This window comes from Triticum urartu, unplaced genomic scaffold, assembly GCF_003073215.2.
Source record: "Triticum urartu cultivar G1812 unplaced genomic scaffold, Tu2.1 TuUngrouped_contig_4860, whole genome shotgun sequence".
Lineage (NCBI taxonomy): Eukaryota > Viridiplantae > Streptophyta > Magnoliopsida > Poales > Poaceae > Triticum > Triticum urartu.
Genome location: NW_024115485.1, coordinates 6,403 through 17,472, shown reverse-complemented (window position 1 = coordinate 17,472; position 11,070 = coordinate 6,403). Strand labels below are relative to the sequence as shown.

General features: G+C 50.3%; 3 protein-coding genes across 4 annotated transcripts; 2 read left to right on the top strand and 1 right to left on the bottom strand.

Moving 5' to 3' along the window:
• Positions 1-9: 9 nt before the first annotated feature.
• Positions 10-2,028, top strand: LOC125528418 (phenylalanine ammonia-lyase-like; the record flags this gene model as incomplete). The annotated part of the gene is given in 1 exon segment (XM_048692899.1): positions 10-2,028. A coding segment is annotated over 1 exon segment (1,830 nt), but the record flags the coding sequence as incomplete, so codon positions are not given.
• A 198-nt stretch (positions 2,029-2,226) lies between these two features.
• LOC125528419 (pentatricopeptide repeat-containing protein At5g66520-like) lies at positions 2,227-5,004 on the bottom strand. 2 transcript variants are annotated; one of them, XM_048692900.1, is made up of 2 exons: positions 2,723-5,004; positions 2,227-2,629 (listed from the first exon to the last, which is right to left on the bottom strand). In XM_048692900.1, the coding sequence occupies exon 1, from the start codon at positions 4,871-4,873 to the stop codon at positions 3,335-3,337; it is 1,539 nt and encodes a 512-aa protein (XP_048548857.1). In that variant the 5' UTR covers positions 4,874-5,004; the 3' UTR covers positions 2,227-2,629; positions 2,723-3,334. The 2 variants fall into 2 exon arrangements, with proteins under 2 accessions (XP_048548857.1, XP_048548858.1); XM_048692901.1 differs by having other exon boundaries at positions 2,883-5,004.
• Positions 5,005-5,006: 2 nt separating this feature from the next.
• LOC125528420 (protein BRICK1) lies at positions 5,007-6,757 on the top strand. The gene is made up of 2 exons (XM_048692902.1): positions 5,007-5,223; positions 6,448-6,757. The coding sequence occupies exons 1-2, from the start codon at positions 5,082-5,084 to the stop codon at positions 6,570-6,572; spliced, it is 267 nt and encodes an 88-aa protein (XP_048548859.1). The 5' UTR covers positions 5,007-5,081; the 3' UTR covers positions 6,573-6,757.
• The last annotated feature ends 4,313 nt before the right edge of the window (positions 6,758-11,070 follow it).

The following is an 11,070-nucleotide window of genomic DNA, read 5'->3' as shown; positions in this document are numbered from 1 at the left end:
GGCCCCGATAGCTACGGCGTCTCCACCGGCTTCGGCGCCACCTCCCATCGGAGGACCAAGGAGGGCGGCGCTCTGCAGAGGGAGCTCATCCGGTTCCTCAACGCCGGTGCGTTCGGCACCGGCAGCGACGGCCACGTGCTGCCCGCGGCCACCACGCGCGCGGCGATGCTTGTCCGCGTCAACACCCTGCTCCAAGGATACTCCGGCATCCGCTTTGAGATCCTCGAGACCATCGCCACGCTGCTCAATGCCAATGTGACCCCGTGCCTGCCGCTCCGGGGCACCATCACCGCTTCCGGCGATCTCGTCCCGCTCTCCTACATCGCGGGACTTGTCACCGGCCGCCCGAATGCCGTGGCCGTGGCTCCTGATGGCACAAAAGTTAATGCTGCCGAGGCATTTAAGATCGCCGGTATCCAACACGGCTTCTTCGAGCTACAGCCCAAGGAAGGCCTTGCTATGGTTAATGGCACGGCGGTGGGCTCCGGGCTCGCGTCCATTGTTCTCTTTGAAGCAAACATCCTTGGTGTCCTTGCTGAAGTTTTGTCGGCTGTGTTCTGTGAAGTGATGAACGGCAAGCCAGAGTACACCGACCACCTGACACACAAGTTGAAGCACCACCCCGGACAGATCGAGGCTGCAGCCATCATGGAGCACATCCTGGAGGGCAGCTCCTACATGATGCTCGCGAAGAAACTTGGTGAGCTCGACCCATTGATGAAGCCAAAGCAAGACAGATATGCTCTCCGCACATCACCACAATGGCTCGGTCCTCAAATTGAGGTCATTCGTGCAGCGACGAAGTCGATCGAGCGCGAGATCAACTCCGTCAATGACAACCCACTCATTGACGTATCTCGTGGAAAGGCAATTCATGGAGGCAACTTCCAGGGCACACCAATCGGTGTGTCCATGGACAACACGAGGCTTGCCATTGCTGCGATCGGCAAGCTCATGTTTGCCCAGTTCTCGGAGCTAGTGAACGACTTCTACAACAATGGCTTGCCCTCCAACCTCTCTGGTGGCCGCAACCCAAGTCTGGACTATGGTTTCAAGGGTGCCGAGATAGCCATGGCATCGTACTGCTCAGAGCTCCAATTCTTGGGCAACCCTGTGACCAACCATGTCCAGAGCGCAGAGCAACACAACCAAGATGTTAACTCCCTCGGGTTAATCTCGTCCCGGAAGACTGCCGAGGCCATCGACATTCTGAAGCTCATGTCCTCTACATTTTTGGTTGCGTTGTGCCAAGCCATTGACCTGCGCCACCTTGAGGAGAATGTCAAGAACGCCGTCAAGAATTGTGTCACAAGAGTGGCTAGGAAGACCCTGATTACAAATGACATGGGTGGCCTCCACAACACACGTTTTTGTGAGAAGGACCTGCTCCAGACTATCGACCGTGAGGCGGTGTTCGCGTATGCGGACGACCCTTGCAGCGCCAACTACCCTCTCATGAAGAAGATGCGCGCGGTGTTGGTTGAGCACGCCCTGGCCAATGGCGAGGCTGAGTGCACCGTGGAAACCTCGGTGTTTGCCAAGGTTGCCAAATTTGAGCAGGAGCTCTGTGCAACACTACCTCAGGAGGTTGAGGCTGCTAGAGGTGCAGTGGAGAATGGCACCGCTGCAGAACCAAACCGTATCGTAGACTGCCGGTCATACCCTCTATACCGGTTCGTGCGCGAGGAGCTGGGCACAGTGTACTTGACCGGAGAGAAGACTCGGTCACCTGGCGAGGAGGTGGACAAGGTGTTCGTTGCCATGAACCAGGGTAAGCACTTCGATGCTCTGCTGGAGTGCCTCAAGGAGTGGAACGGCGAGCCCCTGCCTATCTGCTAATCAAGGAGATGAAGAGAAGCCTTGGTTCAGAATTTTAGAAACTGATAATACTGTTGTTTGATTTTATTTTACTTTTCCTCTTCTAAAGCGTTGATGCATGCAACGTTCTTCCGGAGCTAGAGCCTAGAGATTCTGATGCTGTAAGTGACAGGGTATAAATTTTTATGACAAATGTTCAAGTTGTTGAAATGAATCCAAAGAAGCCAGTCTATTGCGGTATCAACAAGTACATTGCTGTACCACATTGCATTGCAAGTCATCGAACAATTAGATTATCATACATGTTCAGGCACAGCAAGATTGCCAGAAGTGATACAAAGAAACAACAATAGACACGAGAGGATATACACACGAGTTTAGTGCAGTAGTACATACGAACCAGTAACAGAAACTAATCAGATCTATGTTTTCTTATCCTTATATGACAACTGATCAATCCATTGGTACTAGCAGTATGTGCCAACAGAAGAATCAGTGTAGTACACCCTAGCTGCTTCGATCATCGCATAACCTAGCAAAAAATCTGTTCCATTTCTGGAAGACAAAAATCTGTTCAATTTCCGCACGGGAGATCTATGGGTAGGTGCTGTCGTAGTGGTTGTCTGTGAACAGCAAGGTCACACTAACATGGAGAACTCCAAAACTAAGTAGACATCTTGAGGAGGTCCTCCACCGAGCTGCTCAACACCATCATCTGCACTTAGGACGCCACCATTTGAACAGGGTAGCGTGCTGAAAGCACCACTGTGACATCTCCAGGTAGCTGCTAGTAATCTGAGGAAAACCAAAACTGACGAAAAAATGTGTCAGAAACATGAGTTAGGATGAACTGCAGGAAAGATAGGTCGACGACTGAAGGATAAGTCGAAAAGTGCTTTCTCACTGTTTTCTTTTAGAAGTGTTTTCTCTTCTATAATAAGTGCTGAAGAACTTGACAAGTTTCTGATTATGGTAACTGACAAACTGGCACATTAAGCCAGTGAGATGGAAGCATTCGGCCACAACACTTCACCGGAATTGCAGAAAAACAAACATATGAAAACCTGTTAGTCGATGCTACGGGGATCAATCTGCCTTGTGTCTTCCAGCTCATTAGTCTCTTTATCAACTTCTTAAATGCCTGAAGGAAACCGTGGAGATAAATCGCATTTGGTAATCATTCCATACATCTCTGTAAGGATTCCCCTTCAGAGGTCTCGGCGGTAGTACTGAAGAAAGGCTTCAGCTGGCCTGGCCTGTTGGCTCGCCAGCGGTGAAGCTCCACGAAGGTATCCGATGAGAGCATGTCAAGCTGCGGAAGTCGCTGACCAACTCGGCGTCTTGGCCGGCAGGTAGGAGAAATCTCCATGAGCATGTCATATGAGCAATGGATCTGCGCCCCTTTCGGCTGAACAATGTTTGCCATGTGTATTTGTGGTACGAGCCTGCAATGTGGTGTTCCAACTTATAAGAGGCAAGACACGGCTGCGACCTGAGACGGAAACGGGCTCTAAACCTACGCCAAGTTGGATAGCTCCTCGAGGTGACGGTAGTCATGGCCAAGCAGCCTGAGCTGCTGATCGAGCCCTCTGACGACGGTGTTGATGCACGGATCAAGGAAGCGGTCGCCAGCAACAAACTCGCAAGCGACGCCATCGACCTCGACCATGCTGCAGCCGGGCACTTTGGCCACCTTCTTCTCCTCCATCACCAACCGGATCCTTACCACGTCCTCCCACTTGCTGGAGCAGGCGTACATGTTGGACAGCTGCACGTGCACGCCGCTGTGGTCGAGCCCAAGTTCCGCTAGCCACTCCACAACCTGCTTTCCGAGCTTCACGCCGTCACCACCGTGCACCCGGCATGCATTGAGCAGCGCACCTAGCACGTATGAGTCGGGCCGCATCGGCATTGCCCGCACCACAGCCGCGGCCTCCGCAAGCATCCCGGCACGGCCGAGCACGTCGACCAGGCTCCCATAGTGCTCCACGCCGGGCTCGATGCCGTGGACGGCAGACATGCTCTGGAAGATCTCCCTAGCGACGCTGACAAGCCCGCCGCCGGCACGGGCACAAGTGCAGAGGACGCAGATGAAGGTGACCTCGTTGGGGCGCACCCCCTGGTCCTGCATCTGGCCGAACAGCTCAACGGCCTCCTGGCAGTGACCGTGGTCCGAGAGCCCCGAGATCATGGCCGTGTAAGCAAACACGTCGCGCTCGGGCTCCGGCATGGCTGCGAACACCTGCCTTGCCGAGTCTAGGTTCCCGCACTTAGCATACATGTCCACCAGCGCAGTAGCCACCCCCGCATCCATCCTACCGGTGGTAGCGGTGATGAGAGCGTGCACCCACCGGCCCTGCTCCAGCGCCCCGAGCCCACCGCATGCAGCCAGTGCGCCAACGATAGCCGCCCTGTTGGGCCGGACACGAGCCCTGAGCATCATGTCGAACACCTCGAGCGCATCCACGAAGCCGCCTGCCCCGACGTGGGCGCTGAGCATGGCGCTCCAGGCGATGGGCGTCTTGTGCGGCATTCCATCGAACAGGGAGCGTGCGTCGTCCCTGTGCCCGGCCCTGGCGTAGGCCGTGAGAAGCGAGGTCCAGGAGCAGACGTCGTCCGTACGGGCGAGGACGGCACTGTCGAAGACGCGGCGCGCGGCGTCTAGGAAGCCGCGGGAGGCGTAGGCGTGGATGAAGCCGTTGGAGACGTAAGCGTGCGCGTCCCAGCCGAGCGTCACGGCGAGCGCGTGCAACGCGCAGATGAGCTGCGTGTGGGCCGAGGAGGTGAACGACGGCGAGGGAATGGGGATGGCTGTGGCGATAGAGGCGGTGAGGAGGAAGGAGAAGGTGTAGTTGTTGGGGAGGAATGCGGGGAGGATGCGGCGGAGGCGGGGGAAGAGGGCGAGGGCGCGGAGAGGGGCGTCCGGGAGGAGGCCGCGGAGGAGGATGTTTGGGAGGTAGCGGTCGCCGAGGAGGGAGGAGGTGAGGAGGTGGCCGTGGAGCTGCCGGAGCTGCGCCGCCGTGAGCGACGGGTGGGACAGCAGCCGCAGCGCCATGGCTGCGACCGAATGATACGTGGGCCTGGGCCCTTATAGGAGAGGATGTGGAAGTAGATTGCCGGCCGGCCCACGGACCCAGCCCAACCGAAGCGTAGAGTGGAAGGTAAGTAACCAAGGACAGAAGCGACTTCTTCTCCATTAGTGGGTGGGGAGGGGAGCCAATTGCCGAGCGTCCTGCGAGCGGGAGGAAGACGAAGGAGAAGCAATGGCTCGCGCGGGGCAAGGGGGCGGGATGGGGAGCGCGGTGAACGTGGGGATCGCGGTGCAGGCAGACTGGGAGAACCGCGAGTTCATCTCCAACATCTCCCTCAACGTCCGCCGCCTCTTCGACTTCCTCCTCCGATTCGGTGCGCCCCCCAGATCCCCATTTCCCTCCCTGCATCTCCTTCCTCCTCCCCCACCCGTCTGCTCGCTTGCTTGCCTCATTGGATTGGATTGGATCGAATCTTAGCCCCTACCGCTTCCACCCGCCTCTAGGTGTGATTTATTCCACGCATGGGTGAATTAGAATCTTGCTACCTACCTGCTCGCGCCCAGGACAAGATCTTCCTCATGGATGATATGCCCTGCTGCATCCGCCTCCATGACTGCACAGGCCCGTATTTGCCATAGCCGACTTCCTCACGCATGTTGCCGATGAGGTTGGTTCAGTCAGCCTTGAATTGCCCGTTACTGCAACGGTGCTTTGCCCCTTCTAACTAATAATCACCAGAAATGCTAGTTTCTGTGACTTTACTGCTGACCATGTAGAAATTCTCTTGACTAAAAAGAAAAATACTACAGTGGAACCATTGCTAGAAATAGGGAATGCCATCAACAAAGTTCTGCTGTAGTATGTGCTACATCCTTTATCTCTTCTTGGCACACGCGTTGATAATGTATTTTTAGGGATGTGTTTGCAGCAAACCAGGGAGATGCCGGACGGTTGTGCTTCCAGTCTCAAGAAAAAAAATGCATTATGTGATTTTGCTGTTGACCAAGTAGCAACTCTCTTGCCTCACAAAATAGACAATGGAACCATCGCCGGAAACAGCGAACAGCATCAACACAGAGGTGTAACTAGTTCACCCCTTAGCTGTGGGTAATGGGAAACCGATTTCAACTAGTTCTGCACAGTTATATCATGTAACTAGAATGTGACTGGTTTTGCGTGGTATGCTATTACTGCCCCGGAATGTTGATTGGGCTCTCAAACTTGTGGGAAGAACAGAGTTAGTAGTAGGTTGGATACGTTTGAACTGTGATAGCAAATCAACAACCATGCGTGTCTGTTTATTTGTTGCTTTCTTATTCATCCTCGGCATTGTTTTTTGGCGGTTAAAGCAGGAGTGTGCCAATTTCATTAAGATATAGAAAAAGAAAACACATAGTGACCCGGTTTATAAGGGAAACTGGGCCGAAACCCCCAATGCCTGACTCTGAGCGAAAACCAATAAACAAAAGGAAAACCTAGAAAACAGAAGAAAAAAAACACTCAAGTTTGGGGATGTGGACTACAAGTACGCAAAAGCAAAAGGAAGGCACGGGCAGATAATTCAGGACCTTGCTAATCTGATGCGTTCATTTTGCAGAGGCCACGACGAAGAGCAAGCTGGCCTCACTGAACGAGAAACTAGACAGCCTGGAGCGGAAGCTGGAGGTGCTGGAGGTCCAAGTGAGCAGCGCCACCACCAACCCCTCCGTTTTCAACAACTAGCTAGGCCTAATTATCTAGAAAAAGTGCTAGCACGCGGAGTTGCAGCTGCAGAGCTTACTGACGTTTCAGAGGAGCATTCTGGCTTTGTGTTTGTGTTTCCTGTGTGTGTGCAGTCAATCAGTCTATGTGTATGTATGTTTGTACGTGTCATGTACTACAATTAATTGATTGAGATGTTGATTACATATCTTTCTATATGTTTTATTACGCACAGTTAATAAAAGAAGTCCCCCTGATTACCAACGCTTGCTGGTGACATGTAACATCCCAATTTTCAAATTTTGGATGTTAACATGCCATTCATTTGAATGTTAACATGTCATTCATATACATCGCATATATGCATCATTTGGAGTTCATTGGAATAATGTTTTAGGGAATTATTTAAATGCTCATATTAACTCCTATTGCATAAAATGAATTTACAAAATTGCGTTTTAGTTGGAGTTATTTTTCCTCTGCTCAATATTAACTATTGGGAGGCATCTCATGAGTTGAAGGAGAGGGCTATTAGGAGTGCCCTTGAGAGGAAGAAGGTGATGCAAACAAAATGTGGACGGAGATGGTGACTTGCACTCGTAAGGTGGCTATCAAGGAGAAGAAATGTTGTTCGTAAGCTGGCTTCAGAGGAGTTTGGGGGTGACCAAGTGAAGTAGAAGCGAAGCTAAAGATATCTGGTGGTGGAACGATGATGCTTAGAAGGCTATCAGGGAGAAAAAAAAGATTGTTTCAGATGCCTACATCTGGATAGGAGTGTAGACAACATAGAGAAGTACAATGTGGCAAAGAAGACTGCAAAGCGAGCTGTGAGTGAAGCAAGGAGTCAGACATATGAGAACCTCTATCAGCGTTTAAACATGAAGTAAAGCGAAAAGGGCATTTATAAGATGGCCAAGATCGAAGAGAGGAAGATGAGGGATGTCAACCAAGTCAAATGCATAAAAAACAGAGCAGATAAGCTTCTGGTGAAAACGAGAAGATCAAACATAGATCGCAAGAGTACTTTGACAAGCTGTTCAATGGAGAGAATGAGAGCTCTGCTGATGAGGATCTAACTGACCTCAAGCCGCCACCATCTTGACTTGCACGTCAAGATGGTACTTTGGTCTTTATCTAGGCCTTCGGGCTCCCCCCTGATGCTGGTCCTTCATGGAGTCAGCCGGGCCCCGAGGTAGGCCTGCTGCCAGGCTTCCCACCAAGAGGTCACCCCCGGTGTATTATACCGTTAGCGAGATAATTTTTTTTCATCCTCAGATCATCATGAGCACTCCCAGTGATTTGAGTCTTGTTTACTTTTGAGATAATCATAAGTAAGTCTCTCGTGATCCACCGAGAGAGAATCATAATGACTGGATAGTTCCTCAAATTTCGACAAAAGAGTAGAAGGCTCATTGGTAAACATTTGGGTTTTCTCCATCTCCTCGACCAACAAACTTTCTTGCATCACAAGCATCTTAAGTTGCTTATCAAGAGAACCTGGTTGCTTAGAGGCAATTTTAATGAGCTTAGGATAACTAGGTTTGTTATGAACAATTTCCTCAGAGGAAGAACCATCACAAGAATCAGCCTGGGATTTCCGAGGAGATGCCTTGGAGACTTTTGCCATGAAGCAGTGTGCAGGTGCTTCATCGTCACTACCATCATTGCCGAAGAAGGAACTCGGCGCAGGTGTGGAAGCGCGGGCAATTCCTTCCATGCCGGAGTTAGAATCATTTGCGGACGGTTCTTCTTCAGTGGCATCAGATTCAGAAACTTCTTCGTAATCCATTTCCTTCAATATCAGTCGTGGCCTTGTGAGATTTATTTTTCTTCTGTTGGAGCTGGACTTTCGAGGAAGAACCCTCTTTATTCTTGAAACATTCCTTCTTCTTGTCGTTGTTAGAATCATAGCTCTTTCTTGACTTGCTGCCTAAAAGTGCTAGTTATCGACTAGAGGGGGGTGGGCAGGCGATTTTTATGGAAGTCTTCAAGACAGGCAATGTCTTCGAAGACCCGGAAGCGAAACTGTAACTAAACATGATACGGCGAAGGATGAACTACACTAGCCATGCTGGTATGTCATCAATAATTGAAATGAGATGCAAAGATAAGCAACAACTAGGTAGAACGAGACAGATAAGGAAGATAGTGTGAAGACAAAGATGTAATCAGAGGGAATGTCTTCACACAGTGTCTTCAAACAGAACGAGCATGCAAAGGCTTCACGAAACTAAACAGTAAGTAAAGGAGTAAAGTGATAGAACTAGTTTCTCGGTGAAGACAAATGATTTGTTTGGCCAGTTCCAGTTGTTGTCACACTTATACGTCTAGTTAGGGAGGTTGAGATTGAACTCAGAACACCATGTCTTCACCTTATTCCCCTTGATCTAAGACCCGCAGATCTCACCCAATCACTCTAGTAAGTCTTCAAGGTAGACTTCCAAACCTTCGCAGACTTCATTCACCAGCAATCCACAATGACTCTTAGATGCTCAGAACGCGACGCCTGACCGACTGGAAGATCACAGTCTTCAGTTCATGAAGAACAGAAAGGCTTCAGTGATGCTCAATCACTTTGGGCTATGGGTGTTTTGGGTTTTCTCCTCGCAAGGATTCTCTCTCCAAGGCGTCGGAGGTGGGTTGCACTCACACGACAAAAGCCGTGCACTAACTTGGAGCATCCACCAATTTATGGTGGAGGGGTGGGCTATTTATAGCCAGGATATTGTAAGGTGGAACCCTAAGGGAGATCTTTTCACACTTGGAGGAAAAAAGAGATGAACTCACAAGAACACAAGGGAAATTCACTCAAACATAACCAAATTACACATCCACTAGAGTAGCACACATGAGATCAACATGAATACAAGAACAATCAAAGGAAAACAAGCACAAATGTAAGTTCTTCCCACTCCCAAGGAGGTGGGGTCTTGATGATAGTCTTCTCCAAGTTGAGGTCTTGATATCCACTAGGGATCTTCTCCTAGAATGTCTTGATCTCCAAGAGGAGTGGTAGATGAGCAAAGCTCTTTCTAATGTCTCTCAATACTTTGATAACCCTAGGAAAGAGGAAGGGAACAAGTACTTATAGCCTAAGGACGAAATGGGAAGAAACAGGGTACAAGGGTCATTTGACCCTAAGTGCATGTAGGCACGGCCGGACATGTCCGGGCACCCGGGAACGAGAGGCGGAGAGGGTCCGGGCACTCAGGGTGTCAGGGTCGGGCACCCGGGGTGGTGCACCCAGGGGAGGGTCCGGGCACCCGGAGGTAACTGTACGATCGAAAGTATGTCTAGAGGGGGGGTGATTAGACTACATGACCAAATAAAAAATCTAGCCTTTTCTCAATTTTAAGTCTTGGCATATTTTAGAAACTTAGCACAAGTCAAGTAATCAACCTACACATGCAATTCTAAGAGTATAGCAGCGGAATGTAAAAACATTGCACATGAAGGTAAAGGCAGGAGTTTGGAGGGAGCAAACGCAATGTAAACAAGGAGATTTTTGGCGTGGTTCCGATAGGTGGTGCTATCGTACATCCATGTTGATGGAGACTTCAATCCACAAAGGGTAACAGTTGCGCGAGTCCATGGAGGGCTCCACCCATGAAGGGTCCACGAAGAAGCAACCTTGTCTATCCCACCATGGCCATCTCCCACGAAGGACTTTCCTCACTAGGGTAGATCTTCATGAAGTAGGCGATCTCATTGCCCGTACAAACTCCTTGGTTCAACTCCACAATCTTGTCGGAGGCTCCCAAGTGACACCTAACCAATCTAGGAGACACCACTCTCCAAAAGGTAATAGATGGTGTGTTGATGATGAACTCCTTGCTCTTGTGCTTCAAATGATGGTCTCCCCCAATATTCAACTCTCTCTCACAGATTTGGATTTGGTGGAAAGATGATTTGAGTGGAAAGCAACTTGGGGAAGGCTAGAGATTTGTGGTTGGAATGGAATATCTTGGTCTCAACACATGAGTAGGTGGTTCTCTCTCCGAAAATGTATGTTGGAAGTGTAGGCACGTTCTGATGGCTCTCTCTCCCAATGGAGGATGGGTGGAGGGGTATATATAGCCTCCACACAAAATCAGACCGTGGGACCGAATCATAAAACTCGGTCAGATCGATTTAGTTAAAAATGTGAACGTTAGGATTTTCGTTGGGACCGACATGTCAACTCGGTGAGACCGATTTCATTAGGGTTAGGGCATAACGTAATCTCGGTGAGACCGATCACATAAACTCGGTAGGACCGATTTCTGTAATAGGCAAACAAAGAGTTGGTCAGGCAAACTCGGTGGGATCGAATCGCTCATTTTGGTGAGACTGAAACGTTACGAAAGGGAAACAGAGAGTTTGCATTGCGAACTCAGTGGGACCGACCGCTCATCTCGGTTGGACCGAAACGTTACGAAGGGAAACAAAGAGTTTGCAATCCCATCTCGGTGAGACCGAGATCCCTATCGATGAGACCGAAATGACTAGGGTTTCTGGCAATGGCTATGTCAAATGAACT

Bases quoted from the DNA above. Each gene is read 5' to 3' on its own strand.
- LOC125528419 (XM_048692900.1), bottom strand. From the start codon at position 4,873: ATGGCGCTGCGGCTGCTGTCCCACCCGTCGCTCACGGCGGCGCAGCTC.
- LOC125528420 (XM_048692902.1), top strand. From the start codon at position 5,082: ATGGCTCGCGCGGGGCAAGGGGGCGGGATGGGGAGCGCGGTGAACGTG. The intron at 5,224-6,447 runs GTGCGCCCCCCA...TTCATTTTGCAG, and splicing joins CGACTTCCTCCTCCGATTCG to AGGCCACGACGAAGAGCAAG.